Source organism: Eulemur rufifrons, chromosome 23 (assembly GCF_041146395.1).
Source record: "Eulemur rufifrons isolate Redbay chromosome 23, OSU_ERuf_1, whole genome shotgun sequence".
NCBI lineage: Eukaryota > Metazoa > Chordata > Mammalia > Primates > Lemuridae > Eulemur > Eulemur rufifrons.
The window spans coordinates 12,870,597-12,887,098 of NC_091005.1; the positions used below are offsets into that span (position 1 = coordinate 12,870,597).

Consider the following 16,502-nt stretch of genomic DNA (forward strand, 5'->3'; position numbering starts at 1 on the left):
AGTTCAATACCAGGTGCACAATATAGTGAGACCTCATCTCTACAAAAAAATATATACATTTAAATCATAGTGCTCGCTTTGGCAGCACATATACTAAAATTGGAACGATACAGAGAAGATTAGCATGGCCCCTGCGCAAGGATGACACGCAAATTCGTGAAGCGATTTTAAAATATTAAAATTATAAAAATAAATAAATAAATCATAGCCTGTAGTCAACAAATTATAGAATGAAATAGTTGGTAATTTTTGTGATTTTAAACTTTTCTTTCTTTTTTGTGTATACAGCAATGAAAACTACTGGATGTAACTTAGATAAGGTAAATATCCTTCCTAATGCTCTGATCACTCCACTCATATCAAGCAATATGATTAAGAGTGAAGATGTTACTCCAATGGAAGTAACAGCAGAAAAAAGATCTTCCCCAATTTTTAAGGTAAGCTATATTTACTAGTGCCCCAACTCTTAACTTTACATATAAAAATTGCTATATTTGGCCGGGCGCGGTGGCTCACGCCTGTAATCTAACACTCTGGGAGGCCGAGGCGGGTGGATCGCTCAAGGTCAGGAGTTCGAGACCAGCCTGAGCAAGAGCGAGACCCCGTCTCTACTAAAAATAGAAAGAAATTATCTGGCCAACTAAAATATATATAGAAAAAATTAGCCGGGCATGGTGGCGCATGCCTGTAGTCCCAGCTACTCGGGAGGCTGAGGCAGTAGGATTGCTTAAGCCCAGGAGTCTGAGGTTGCTGTGAGCTAGGCTGACGCCACGGCACTCACTCTAGCTCGGGCAACAAAGCGACACTGTCTCAAAAAAAAAAAAAAAATTGCTATATTTTACTTTTCCTATTCCTTTGACCTTTTTTTAATGCTTTGGATGCACTCAGTAAATTTTGCTTTTCAGAATGAATGCTTTATACGTCAGCAAACTTGCACACAAAGTGACTGCTAATATACATTTTAACAAGGGAGGAATTATTCATAATATGTTGCTAGACCTGTGGGATGTGGGGTGTTTTTTTTTGTTGTTGTTCTGTTTTTTTCCCTAGTTTGCTCTAGTCTAGAGATGTGGGGTGTTAATGAAAGTACTAATTTTAACATTTTCAGAATTAGAGCCTTCTCCCCCCAAGTCTTTTCCCATAACTCCTCCTCCCTTTTTTACTTTGTTTCCCTCCCTATAATGTTAATGATAAGCCATAAGATGGAGATATTTTGATCTGCTCTTATTTGTCAAAGCATATCAATAACTGATTACTCTTCTACTTCCTTGTTTGACTATCTTTGCTTATAGTACTTTAAAAAGATATATCCTGATGACAGTCATACATCTTGTTACCATGCAGACTCATAGTCTTGCACCTGTTCTCTAAATGATAATATAGAGTGGAAAATTGGTCCTGTTTATACTTTTAGAACAATAATAATTTTTGAAGTATCTTATGAGCTTATTTACTGTTTTTAGATATTCATATTATTTGGGGGTTTTTATTTTTTAGACTACAAAGGCAGTTGGATCAACTCAGCAAACATTAGAAAATATCTCTAACATAGCTGGAAATGGTTCTTTTTCATCACCGTCATCTTCCCACTTACCTTCTGAAAATGAAAAGCAGCAGCAGATTCAGCCCAAGGTGTACAACCCAGAGACCCTGACAACTATCCAAACACAAGACATCTCACAGCCTGGTACCTTTCCAGCAGTTTCTGCTTCTAGTCAGCTTCCCAACAGTGATGCACTGCTGCAGCAGGCCACACAGTTCCAGACCAGAGAATCTCAATCTAGAGAGGTATTACAGTCAGATGGCACAGTGGTTAATTTGTCACAACTGACTGAGGCGTCACAGCAACAGCAGCAGTCACCACTACAAGAACAAGCACAGACTTTGCAGCAGCAGATTTCATCAAATATTTTTCCATCACCAAATAGTGTGAGTCAGCTACAGAATACTATTCAGCAGTTGCAAGCAGGAAGCTTTACAGGCAGTACTGCTAGTGGCAGCAGTGGGAGTGTTGACTTGGTCCAGCAAGTTTTAGAGGCACAACAACAGTTATCTTCAGTTTTATTTTCTGCTCCAGATGGTAATGAAAATGTTCAGGAACAGCTTAGCGCAGACATTTTTCAACAAGTCAGTCAAATTCAAAATAGTGTAAGCCCTGGAATGTTTTCCTCAACAGAGCCAACAGTCCATACCAGACCAGATAATTTAATACCTGGAAGAGCTGAAAGTGTTCATCCACAGACTGAAAACACATTGTCTAGTCAACAACAGCAACAGCAGCAACAGCAAGTGATGGAATCATCAGCTGCAATGGTCATGGAGATGCAGCAGAGTATCTGCCAGGCAGCTGCCCAGATTCAGTCAGAGTTATTCCCTTCATCTGCTTCAGCAAATGGAAACCTTCAACAATCACCAGTTTACCAGCAGACTTCTCACATGATGAGTGCATTACCTACCAATGAGGACATGCAAATGCAGTGTGAATTGTTTTCTTCTCCTCCTGCAGTTTCTGGAAATGAAACTTCTACAACCACCACACAGCAGGTTGGGACCCCTGGGACTACTATGTTTCAGACATCAAGTTCAGGAGATGGAGAAGAAACTGGAGCACAAGCGAAACAGATTCAGAACAGTGTCTTTCAGACCATGGTCCAGATGCAACATAGTGGGGACAATCAACCTCAAGTTAACCTTTTTTCATCTACAAAAAATATGATGAGTGTTCAGAATAATACTACCCAACAACAAGGCAATGGTTTATTCCAGCAAGGTAATGAGATGATGTCACTTCAATCTGGGAATTTTTTGCAGCAGTCTTCTCATTCACAGGCTCAGCTTTTTCATCCTCAAAATCCCATTGCCGATGCTCAGAACCTTTCCCAGGAAACGCAAGGTTCTATTTTTCATAATCCAAATCCTATTGTCCACAGTCAGACTTCTACAACCTCCTCTGAACAAATGCAGCCTCCAATGTTTCACTCTCAAAGTAGCATTGCTGTGTTACAGGGCTCTTCAGTTCCTCAAGACCAGCAGTCAACCAACATATTTCTTTCCCAGAGTCCTGTGAATAATCTTCAGACTAATACAGTGGCCCAAGAAGAACAGATTTCATTTTTTGCATCACAGAACTCAATTTCTCCACTTCAGTCAACGTCAAACCCTGAACAGCAAGCTGCTTTCCAGCAGCAAGCTCCAATATCACATATCCAGACCCCCATGCTTTCCCAAGAACAAGCACAACCCTCCCAGCAAGGTTTATTTCAGCCTCAGGTGTCCCTGGGCTCCCTTCCACCTAATCCAATTCCTCAAAACCAGCAAGGAACAATTTTCCAGTCACAGCACTCAATAGTTGCTATGCAGAGTAACTCTCCATCCCAGGAGCAGCAGCAACAGCAACAACAGCAGCAGCAGCAACAGCAGCAACAACAGCAGAGCATTTTATTCAGTAATCAGAATACCATGGCTACAATGGCGTCTCAGAAGCAACCACCACCAAACATGATATTCAACCCAAATCAAAATCCAATGGCTAACCAGGAGCAGCAGAACCAGTCAATTTTTCACCAACAAAGTCATATGGCCCCCATGAATCAAGAGCAACAGCCCATGCAATTTCAGAATCAGTCCACAGTTTCCTCACTTCAGAACCCAGGTCCTCCCCAGTCTGAATCATCACAGACCTCCTTGTTCCATAGCTCTCCTCAGATTCAGTTGGTACAAGGGTCACCTAATTCTCAAGATCAACAAGTAACACTCTTCCTCTCTCCAGCATCCATGTCTGCGTTGCAGACCAGTATAAACCAACAAGACATGCAACAGTCTCCTCTTTATTCCCCTCAGAACAACATGACTGGAATCCAAGGAGCCACATCTTCACCTCAACCACAGGCTACTTTGTTTCACAACTCTGCAGGAGGCACAATGAACCAACTACAGAATTCTCCAGGCTCATCTCAGCAGACTTCAGGAATGTTCTTATTTGGCATTCAAAATAGTAAGAACTTCTTTCTAATTTCTCATTACTTAATTGAAATGGTCAAATTATTATTACCAGAAGGAAGCAAAGTACAATCATTTTAAGAGCACAGATTGTAGTTATAAGTCAAGAACTTATAGATTATGAGATCTTGTACAAATTGGCTTTCGTAGACCTCAATCTTCACATCTAAAATGGTGATAATATCACATACTTGAAAAGGATATTGAGAGAATGGAATATGGTAATATATAAAAATGTGTATTTGCCATTTTAAAAGCTATAAACTTGAAAGGGAAATGAAGTAGGAATGACAGATACTGTCTCAGCCAATTGAAGTAAATAGTTTCTAAGGAAGTAGAAACCCATCTTTAATACATATACCAAGAAAATGATATAGGACTTAATGATATCTAAGCAAAAATGTATTTTTATATACTAAGAGGAAACCGAAGATGAATTTCAGAATCATTCTGTGAATACCTTTTTCTTGGACTATCAGGTATCTCACTTTTAATAATATACTAGGTGAACACAGTAATGAATTTCCCCCAGCAACTAATAAATGTCTTCTCATGAATCTTTACTAATAAGGTATCTTCTATTTTCAATGTCTTTGCAGACTGTAGTCAGCTTTTAACCTCTGGACCATCTACATTGCCAGATCAGTTGATGGCCATAAGTCAGCCAGGCCAACCACAAAATGAGGGCCAGCCACCTGTGACAACACTTCTTTCTCAGCAAATGTCAGAGAATTCTCCACTGGCATCCTCTATAAATACCAACCAGAACATTGAAAAGATTGATTTGCTTGTTTCATTGCAAAACCAAGGGAACAACCTGACTGGTTCCTTTTAACTGAATATGTAAGTATTTTTTGGCTTCTTATTGAAAAGCATCAAATTTTATTCTTTTTAAAGATTTGGGTTAAGTAATAGCAGTTCAGTTTCTAATCTTTTAAAATATTTCTTCTTCATAAGATGGTACTTTTTTACTCTGAGTGATAACTCGTGGTCATATTGTTAATAAGGGTGAGCATCCCTAGTTTGAAAATCCCAAATCTGAAATGCTCCAAAATCTGAAATTTTTTGAGTGCCAGCATGACACCAAAAGTGGAAGAGTCCACACCTGACCTCATTTGATGGATCACAGTTAAAACCCAGGTGTACAGCTCCTTATTTAGCATCCCTCTTAGCCCCCTTTAGCTGTGATATATCTTTTTGGTGTACCTGAAACATAAATGGATTTTGTGTTTAGACTTGGGTCCCCTTCCATAGATATCTCATTATGTATATGCACATGTTCCAAAATCTGAAATTGGAAACACTTCTGATCCCAAGCATTTCACATAAAAGATAACCTATATTGGGCATTGCTTCTGGCTCTACGCATCTTTGCCTTGGACTAACAGAACATCTGATGAATGTGCAGAATGTGTTTCTTTTGTACTATATATTGGATATGATCATGTCTCATTTCTCCCTTCTTCAAGAAATAAATATTATGGCTGGGCACGGTGGCTCATGCCTGGAATCCTAGCAATCTGGGAGGCCAAGGCAGGTGGATTGTTTGAGCTCAGGAGTTTGAGACTAGCCTGAGCAAGAGCAAGACCTCGTCTCTACCAAAAATAGAAAGAAATTAGCTGGACAACTAAAAATATATATAGAAAAAATTAGCCGGGCATGGTGGCACATGCCTATAGTCCTAGCTACTTGGGAGGCTGAGGCAGAAGGATCGCTTGAGCCCAGGAGTTTGAGGTTGCTGTGAGCTAGGCTGACGCCACAGCACTCTAGCCCGGGCAACAGAGTGAGACTCTGTCTCAAAAAAGAAAAAAAGAAATAAAAAGAAATAAATATTGAGTCAGAAAAGTCCATGGAAGAACAAATATGATAAAGTTTCATTTACAGTACCGTAATATACTTTAGGATCATTCAGGATGACAGGAACTTTATAAATGTTTTCCCTCCCTTGTGAGTTGCATTAAACTTTTTCCTTTTTTTAGAAATTCCATGAAGAAAATCCTGATTCCAAGATGTCCTGAGATCTTACGGTTCCATGAGGATTACTGAACTGTTACTTTAAAAACAAAACAAAATATGAAAACCTGTATTTGAGTAAATGGATAGATTTTACTCTGACTGCAAAAGAGCACACCTATGCTGTCTGTTGGAGTGATTAGCCATCAATGATAACATGTTTATATTTTATATTCCTAATAACAGTGATGACTGAGAACCAATTTGAGTTTCCAGCTGACAGAATTAATTGTTGCTATTTTCCTAGGTGTGATTTCTTTAAAAGTAAAGTTTAATTTCAAGGCTGGACCACTCAGTTATTATTGCTATTAGAAAATAATATTTGTCATGTTTACTTTTGTTCTTCATTTTTTTTTCTGCATTGTTTTAGTCAAGCAATGGCTTTTGAAAAAGCAAAATTCAATAATAATTAAGGCTGTGATTTTTTTCACTATAAAAAAGCACAGCTGTTGGCCAAAGTGAAGGAATCTTTTTTCAGTTTTTGTGAAGAAACTGAAGGGGTAACATTCTGAGAAATAAGCTGTCTTAAGAACTCTATGCAGATAAGAGGACTCTTGATTTAATACAAAGGCAGACAACACACAAAACTGGGGTCAGCTGGAATGCTATTGATTTTATTTTTCAGAGAGTTGTTAATTCTCTGTGTTTCTACTAGGGGGTTTAGCCATAACTGTGCATAGAAAAATACTTATCTTGCTCTATAAAAAATGAAGGGGATAATATATGGTGAATTATGTTCTAATATCCTCCTACAGTAGTTTAAAACTGACAGAATGATTTGAGTCTGTTTTCTTCTTAATCCAGTCTTAGGCTGGTATTCCCTTTTTATATGCATCTATATTATTTTCCACCTCTTTTTCACTTTATTTTAGACAAGTATTAATATACTACTGGCTTTGTGACCCTGTAGCAACTTAAAAGAAAAGGCCATTTTAGGGTGACCAAGCAATCCTGCAGCATAGGACAGGAAGTACTCTTTTGGGAATTATTGGGAGTTGATTCCTGAGAAACAATATATTTTTTCCCCATGAACGGTGCTGTTCCGAAGTCTTCAAATTTTTCCCTCTAATTAGAAAACAGTGTAAATTTTAATTGGAAAAAAAGAAAGACAAACTAAAACTTCTTGAAACATTACTTCTCCCTGAGCTGCAGTGAGTATAAATTCACTTGTCACCTCAGTGCTTTACTTGGTCACTTACCTGATGGTTTCCACAAGCCTTAGGCTTTACAGGGTCATATAATTGACTTAAAATGAAGAATTAACTGTGTTACATCTATACAGAACAAAATAACACACTCCAGAACTTGCAGTTGTAGCATTAGTTATACAGTTTGGGTGTTCTTGCCACCCATGGGATGCCTGCTTCTCACCACCACCTGTGTCTGGACATGTGCTTATGTCTCATTTTCCTTTTGGCATGTGGAGAGCTGTCAATGCAATATAAGGCCAACATATATGTGACTTCAATGTGTTGATATAATGTTTGGTGTTCTTGTCTGTTTCATTTATTTGTTAAGTGTACAAAAAATAGCCTGTTAATGGTTGTTGAAGGCTACTTTTCTGTTCAATTTTTTTTTTTCTATCCTATACATTTAGTTGAACTGTGTGGAATTGTGGTGTTGGTTTTGTTTATACAGCCAGATTTTTCCCTCTTTTTGTGATGGTCTTTGTTCTTTGAATGTGCTCTTCTAATTTGTTTTTTTCTTTCTTATGTATACTTCCCTCCACCCCAACCCTTTCTTTCTTTCTCTCTCTGATTGAGAGGCATTGAATTACGTTTTCAGTAGTACAGGCTTCTTGCCGATATGAAGGGAACTTTTCAGAAAGAGACCTACTCTGGGTCATTTAATTTTGAATACAGTTTTCAATCGTTCAAGTTTTGGATGGTTTATATCTAATGTGTGTTTCATTTTTTTGGAAAGCTATATTTTGTATTTAGGAAATGGTATACTATTTTGCTATTTGTACTGAGTGAGTACATTGGCATAAATATAGAAATTTATATATATACATATATATAAACTATTCTTTTTTGCCACACATTTTTGTGGTAAATTTGTGAGTTTGTCTGATGTTCTACCACAACGTGGCGTCTGATAACAGTGAGGGGGGGGTTTGTTATGTCTTTATTGAGTATTTAAGTATCTTTTGAAACAAATGATCTGTTCATCTGTGGCCATTCCATCAGGCAGTTCCTTGGTGTTATTAGTGGGCTAAAGGCAGCTTACTGTGTGTTTGCTGGATCTTTCACTCAGCAAAATGTGAGAGTGAGGAAACCCGTTGAGGCGATCGTGTCAAATGGTGTTTCACAAGAATGAGCCATTCAGTCTTTGCTCACTATATATTTAATATTTTATTGTTATTGTTATTATTAATTGGCTTTCTGTATCCTATGCCTTTTATTTATAAAGACACTAAAAAAAACCATGTTTGTAATTTTAATAACATTTTCCCCATCTTGTAATATCCAGAGCTACTTTATAAATTCTTTGAACCAAAAGTATTTTCCTCAGTATATCTCTTCTCCCTCAGCCCCTATCGGGAAAAATTACCCAATATAGTTCAGGTTGTGAGAAGGATCAGCTACACAATCCAGTGCTTCAGTTTTAAAATATAAAACTCTAACCCTAGAGCAGGATTGACTATAATGTCAGACAAAGCAAACCCAGCAGGTATTAAAAAAAAAAAAATAGACATTAAAAAATTTAAGGTTTTTTTTTTCCTAAGAAAAATCATAGGAGACTCAAGAAGTCTATTTGTTCACCAGGTTCTAATTAGAATGATTATTAATACTGCACTATGGGTGAAATGGTGGCGAGAAGACTGGCTTGTGTGCTGACTTCTGTGATTTAGCAAGAGGTTTGTCACTGTAAAATGCTGATTGGCAATGCCAAGTCACTGGGACCAATTTTCTGTTTTATAATACCTAAGTTTAGAACAGAACGTACACCTGAACTGTAGTGGTTGGATTGGATGGAGGCAGAAAACCCAATTTTTATTCTCATAAATTTTGTGGTTATTTATACAAGGGCTGTGCTATGCTACCATATTCTTGTTCAGTAATGATAGATTTTTTTTTTTACATTGTTAAATGTTCCTTACCCCTAAAGGTCAATGTTAAGTACAACATTCTGAATATATGATTTGGTTACAAAGAGTATTTGTCTTCTTATTGAAGCTCAGTGGTTGATACTTGTGCTAATAATGCAGTTTCCTGGTTACTGTTACAAGTTATAGCTACATATAGGAGAGACTCGGTGAGCCGGCAAAGGCCATGGAAACAACAATTTATTAAATTTATTTATGGCAGAAGGACCTAAATAAACTGTGAACCACATTTTATTTCTTTATATTGTTACATTCAGTTGTTCTTGCTTTCAACAACTCACATTAATGCTTGGAGCTTGTGTGTGTGTGTGTGTGTGTGTGTGTGTGTGTTTTATTCCTTATTGTCATTCCATTATATATCCACACCAACATGGGAGAAGATAATTAGAAGTCATATTTTGCCTCTGAGCTTTATCATGTTACCTTTATGATTAGAGTATCATTCTATTATTTAGCCAATGCAAATCTGTTTTACCCAATCTCCCTAGACCAGGTTGTTTAAAAGGGCTTTATTATATTAGCAGTATTAATGAGAGATCTTCCTTTTTTCCTCCTTCCCTCTCTCCTTCCATCCTTTCCTTTTTTTTTTTTTTGTAGTGTATGAGTTGTAGTTTGGAATTTCATTCTAGTGCATTTCCTGCCCGTCACCACCTCAGCTAATCTACCTAAGAAAAATAGTGTCAAAGGAAATGAGAAAGAAGTTGTGTCTGAGTCCCTCCAGAACTAAGATAATAATTCTTTTTGACCATTTAAGCCATTATAAATGCTTGTTTTGGAAAAGTGAAATCTGTTAGATACATCAACAAATAACAATCAGAATAAAATGATATAATAATTAAAGTCTCAAATTTAGCATGGTTCTAAATTTTCACTTGGAGTAGTAATCTAAGAATTTTTCATTTTTCTGATGAAATTTTCTGTTCTAATATCTGTTTCCTATTTTTTTTAATTAATTGAAAATTGTATGAGATCTGTTAGCTTTACTCTGCTTTGTGACCATAGGCTTCATCTCTAACCAAGACAGTTGTCTTACATCTGCATGCCTTTGGTTATAAGTAGGGACTCAGTATGGAGAGACTGTAGTTCAGGAAATAAATTAGAAAAACAACTCAGAGTATGTACCCTAGTAAATGGGTTAGTAGAATCATGTAACACGTATTAAAAAGAGGTTTTCTCTGCCTTGTTTGTGTCACTAGAGCTATATTGTGGAGATAACGTTCATGATGTAGTAAATATCAGAATAATATCTACATTTGTGGATGGTCCCAGTGTTCTAATTACTTCTTCAATCCTCATTTAATTTTATGCCATTCTAGCCTCTTTTATTAATAAAGTTCTGTTTTTACTCTTCTTTACTCCACTTTTCTCTTTCAGGAAATTTTTTAAATTAATATTTTATATCTAGATTAAATGCTTATGGAAAAGTGCCTTTTTACCATAATAGTGCTCCCTTCTTATAATTTTATTTTTCACTATTGCCAAAAACATACAAACAAATGGTTTTAACAGGTCCCAACCATCATTTTTTCCATTTAGCCATTCTTTTCTCCATTTCTTGATCACCGTAAGAAACGACTTCGTAAGTCCCTTTGGCTTAAGAATAATAGAAAGAACGCATTTTTAGAATTTTTTTCTTTGGGGAGAGTAAAAGATTACAGAATTACACTATTTAGGCTTTATATCAATTAACTCTAAATTTTTCTTCATCTCAACCAATTAGTGATAGGTCTTATCTAAATACTAATGAGAATTTTACTGTCTTTGAGACTTCTTGCACACAACTGTGTGTAAATTTCAACAAGGAATTGTTTAAAGCATTTTCTCTGATCTTAGATGAAAATAAATCCCTACTAAAGCATAGTTTAAGTGAGCCCAGGTAATGTCAATTTTTTTTTAACTAGACAGGGCAAAGTTGTTCATTTTAGTGTACTTATCAGAACCTCAGTTAATTTGCCTAGGGAAAAAAGTGTCAAAGGAAATGAGGTAGAAGTTAGATCTGAGTCCCTATAGACTTAAGATAATAATTCCTTTCAAACAGATACAGTTGGATTTAGTGCCCTGGTTTTTGTTAATTTTTCCTCTGTTTTGCTCCTTAACACAGTGGTGATGCTTGAAGAAAGGGCCATGAGCAACAGGTCAGGATAGTAGTACTTTTGGGATAGAGCTACTTTCCCCATGCAGCTATTTTTGTGACTGTTAGTGGCACTGAAGACTGCAAGCCTTTATGCAATATTCTTAATACCTTATTGATATTATGCACTTTAATCATTCCAAAGAAGCCAAGAATGCTGTATAGAGATGATTCCTGCTTAATGAAGACATCTTAACTATTTAGAATATTATGTTCCATTTTCTTTTGGATAGCCAACTTAGTATAAGAATTATGTGGATATTTTCTAAAATGACCATATAGTAGAACTGAAGACTCTGTAAGGGGAAATGATTACACTTTTAACAAATCATTTTAGAAACATTACAGTATTCAGCTTGCTAATTTATGTTTTGAGAGTTCATTAAAACCAGCCTTCTTTCTATATATTTTGCTTCATGTATATAAGAATATTACAGTATATCATTTTCTATATGTGTAGTATGTGCAAATCAGTGGTTCTCAAAGTATAATCCTCAGTCCACCAGCTAGCATTAGTATCACCTGGGAACTAGTCAGAAATGCAAATTCTTGGGCCGCATCCCACACATACTGAATCAGAAACTCTGGAGTGGGGCCCAGCAGTCTGTATTTTAATAAGCCCTGCAGGTGATTCTGATACACCCTGAAGTTTAAGAATCACTGATATAAACTATATCTAGAGAGAGCTAGAAAGGTTTTTTTTTTCCCCCACTCAGATACAGTTATACATTATTCTTTATGTAAATTCAGCTTAACCTGGTTAATCATTTATTGTCAATGATAATTCTCAGTACTGCCTATAGAAATACAGTATATTTTATGTACATACACAGTCTAGTTATTGATAATTCAGTTAACTTAGTTTGGCATTTTCCTACCACTTACTAAAAAGTTTACATTAAAATATGTAGGTGCAGTGTTCTATATTTATTTTAATTATCATGACATTTAAGTAGCTAATATAATTGACGGGTGCTAAAGTCTCCTGTTTATCCATAAGATGGGTACATTTTGGGCAGTGTAATACAAGATTTCTTTTCATTGCCTCATACTTTACCAGCAGACCACAGTTTTGCTCTGGCTAGACCAACTCTCAGAACAAAATTATCATTCCTTGTATTTATATTTGTATCTGAAATAGTAAACAAGATGGCTGGCCAGGTCAACATAGCACCTTATTTAATTTCTTTTTTTAATAGGTAAAACTTCTTTAAAAGTAGCTTGCTTTATATAAGAACTAATGCAATAGAGATATAGCTGTCCTTGAGCTTATGCTACAGACAAGATTTATTTACTAAAATAAATATCAAACAAAATAATGCTTTATATAATTTGGGCATTTCTCTTTTCTCAATTTTATGTATCATGGTAAATATAAACTAACCACAAGATAAGTAAATTTATTCATTCACTTTAATCTTCTGTGCAATTTAGTACCTCTATTATTGTTCTAATCTTCCTCCCATTGTTTACAAATCACCAATTAGTTAACTTATGAAAGAAAAATTTACATTTCAGAATAAAAATAAATGTATACTCACTTTATAAAAATCACCACTGCTATCTTTCCTTAATACTAGCAGTGGAAATGTTAAGTGGCTTACTCTAAAAACTTTGGTGCTGGCAAATACATAGGCAAACTGTTGGGAAATCTGTAGTTAACATTCCTCCTTTCTTATTTCTTTTTCCCTCTTCCCCACTTAACTGCACATATTCCTGTACCCAAGGCATTCTACCACAATTCTGTTCAACTCCAATTTGTGATCTCTCCTTTAAAACGTACATGTTTAACCATATCACCCTGCTTGCTCATTCGCATTCTCTCTCCCTCCCTCCCTCCTCTCTTTTCCAGAAGTCACTTGCCCGGTTGGAAATATTTTGTAGGGATTGCTTATTATTATTATTTTAGCTGATGAACCTCAGGACAACATACACACACACACACACACACACACACACACACATACACACACAAGATCTCAGATGTTTGAGTGGATTTGGAGTCAAACTTCTGTGTCTAAAAAGAACTGTCCTGCATTGAAGTGACTGGTGACTTTAATAGTTACAGATTGATTCCAGTGAACTTGAGCTAATTTCTTTTGATCTAATGAATGTATCTGCTCACCTTGTTCCCTTACTTCTAATGGATAAGCTCCAAGTAGTTGCTAATTTTTTGGCAACTTTTACTGAGTTTCTTTTACTTAGTCTTTTAATAAGTATACTACACATATTTCATTAACATATTCTCAAGTGGTTTAGCTACCATTCTGCCATTTAAATTTTTATTTAATTTTATTTGCTTGAGCACACTGATCAACCACTGAACTGCCTTCTTCCATTGTCCTGCAGTGATATAAAGGTTACATTTTAGTGTATATGGCTTTCATAGTGGGGATTTCAGAGCACTGATACCAGATATTTTCAGTTTGTTCTCTGGGGGAATTTCATTTGCATCTATGTTTTTAGCTATCTGTGATAACTTGTTAAATATTAAAAAGATATTTTGCTTCTATTGGAACATTTGTATACTCGCAACTATATTTCTGTAAACAGCTGCAGTCAAAAATAAAACATTGAAAGTTTTCATTTTGCAGTGGGCAACTGTCTTTTTTCCTCAAACTTTGTGAATGAATTCATGTACTTGATTGACAATTTTGAGCAAAATGTGTATGTGGCTGAAATTTAAAATCATTAGGGAAGAGGTATGAAATATAGAATATTTTTGAGTAGTTATTTTGTGCCTACCATTTTGCTAGGGAGAGTACAAGTGATTTAGGGTTACAGAATTTTTGTTATTTTTACTTAATTTAAATTTTCTTGTTTATAAAGCAATACATAACACATGAGGTGCTTTTGATGAAAACCAAGTCTCCCCCCAACCTTGGTCCCACACCCAGAGGGAATCTCTTTTTATTCTTTTGGTAGTTATTTCCACATCTCTAAGTTAGTCTTTACCAGAGTTTAATACATATAACCAGTAGTGGTACTCAAAATGATTTCAGGTGATACATGGATAAACATTGTAAACATTGTTTTTAAACTTTTATGCTTGGCCGGGTGCAGTGGCTCACGCCTGTAATCCTAGCACTCTGGGAGGCCGAGGCGGGTGGATCGCTCAAGGTCAGGAGTTCGAGACCAGCCTGAGCAAGAGCGAGACCCCGTCTTTACTAAAAATAGAAAGAAATTATCTGGCCAACTAAAATATATATAGAAAAAATTAGCCGGGCATGGTGGCACATGTCTGTAGTCCCAGCTACTCGGGAGGCTGAGACAGGAGGATCGCTTAAGCCCAGGAGTTTGAGGTTGCTGTGAGCTAGGCTGACGCCACAGCACTCACTCTAGCCAGGGCAACAAAGCGACACTCTGTCTCAAAAAAAATAAATAAATAAAATAAACTTACATGCTTAAGTGTTTTAATGTTCATTAGAAAAAACATAATGTGTCCACCAACCAGACTAAGGAGGAAAAAGTGAGTCAAATTAAAGGAAAATACCAAATAAATACTAATATAGGTAATATGTATATATCATAAATATGTTATATAAATAAGCTTAAGAGACACTGCTTTAGACAGCATGCTTATGCCTTCTTATCAAATATAGACAGTATGTGTTGATTCTATGAAGGAATGACAATTTTTAACATATCCAAATATATACATCTAAATGAGTTGTCACTTAAGAGACCATATGTATAGTTTAACAATGCTGCCATTGTTCTAAATATAATATGTTTAAAAATTGTCTTTTGGTATTTATTGACTTCAACAGCATTGAAAAGGAGTAATAACCAAATGAAATTTAATAAGTATTTAGTATAAACATCAAATTATATATACTTTGGTCCAGAAAAACAGCATCTCTGGGCAAAACACTCATCTGAAGATAGGACTACAGTGGCGATGGGGCTGCCAGAAAAACTGATGGAATCTCCAGTTACATAGTTGGACAGTATCCTGAATAAGGGAGGTATTTGTCCTGTTTTACTGCAAGCTGGTAAGAGCCCTACTCTGTCATCTTGTAAGGAACAGATTCTCAGCAGTCATGTAAGCATAGAAGAGAACTGGAACATCATTTATCCCTGCTCAGGACACAATAGGGACTCTGGAAATAAAAAGGCAACTATAGTTTCTCAACAGCAACAGTAACGATCTTACTCTCAGAAAAAGAGGTTGCTACTCATGTTCCACTTCATGGTGCCATTGTCTCTGCTTCTACTGAGGCAGTATCATCCGGTATATAAAAGCACGGGCTCTTGAGTTTGCCTAGTATGCAACCTCTGTTCCTCAATTTCCTTTTCTATAAAGTGGAAACAAGAACAGAAGCCATCTTGTAGGGTTGTTACAAGAATTAAATACATTGACGCATATATAATAAAATTACGTGGCTCCTGGCACACAGTGAAGTGCCGCGTAAGTATTACCTTGTATCAGTCTTACTAGTCCTAATACTACACTATGCTTTTCTGTCTCTTGTGCACTACTTCCCATATCCTTTTGTGTATTAGTCCATTTTCTGTTGCTTATAACAAAGTATCTGAAACTGGGTGATCTATTTAAAAAAGGAATTTGTTTCTTACAGTTATAGAGGCTGAGAAGTCCCAGGCTGAGGGGCACATCTGGTGAGAGCCACCTTGGTGGGGACTCTGAAGTGTCCTGAAGTGGTGCAGGTTATCACATGGCAATGGGGGCTGAGCATGTTCAGGTGCTCTGGTCTCTCTTCCTCTTTTAAAGCTATCGGTTCTCCTCCCATGATAAAACTCATTAATCTGTTAACCCATGAATAGAGTAATCTATTCATGAGGACACAGCCATCATGATCCAATCACCTCTTAAAGGCTTAACCTCTCGATATTGCCACATTGGGGATTAAATTTCAACATGAGTTTTGGAGGGGGACAAACCATAGCCATTTTGTTTTTTTCAAAGATATATATATATATATATATATACTCAGCATCAAAAGTTTTTCTCTCTGAATCATTTCCATTAGTATATAATTTGTTGTAATGTCTCTTATCTCTTAAAAAAATCATATAAATAATTTTCTGTGATCATACATCCCCCTCCACATTATTTCTACTTCCTCTCCTTCCATTCTTTCTTTTTTTTTCTTTTTTTTTTTTTGTTGTTGTTGTTGAGACAGAGTCTCACTTTGTTGCCCAGGCTAGAGTGAGTGCCGTGGCGTCAGCTTAGCTCACAACAACCTCAGACTCCTCGGCTTAAGCGATCCTACTGCCTCAGCCTCCCAA

The 16,502-nt window shown here is 36.3% G+C and overlaps 1 protein-coding gene and 1 non-coding gene across 2 annotated transcripts in view; both read left to right on the plus strand.

The window, feature by feature from the left end:
• NFAT5 (nuclear factor of activated T cells 5) overlaps nt 1-6,047 on the plus strand; it is a 113,757-nt gene extending 107,710 nt beyond the window's left edge. The window contains exons 12-15 of the mRNA XM_069497840.1: nt 289-437; nt 1,498-3,994; nt 4,599-4,842; nt 5,979-6,047. Of these exons, the coding sequence (XP_069353941.1) occupies nt 289-437; nt 1,498-3,994; nt 4,599-4,834 (2,882 nt within the window). The 3' untranslated portion in view covers nt 4,835-4,842; nt 5,979-6,047. The remainder of the gene's footprint in view (nt 1-288; nt 438-1,497; nt 3,995-4,598; nt 4,843-5,978) is intronic.
• On the plus strand, nt 70-176 carry LOC138374087 (U6 spliceosomal RNA). The gene has a single exon (XR_011231357.1). It is a non-coding gene; the product is annotated as a U6 spliceosomal RNA (small nuclear RNA).
• Nucleotides 6,048-16,502: the final 10,455 nt, after the last annotated feature.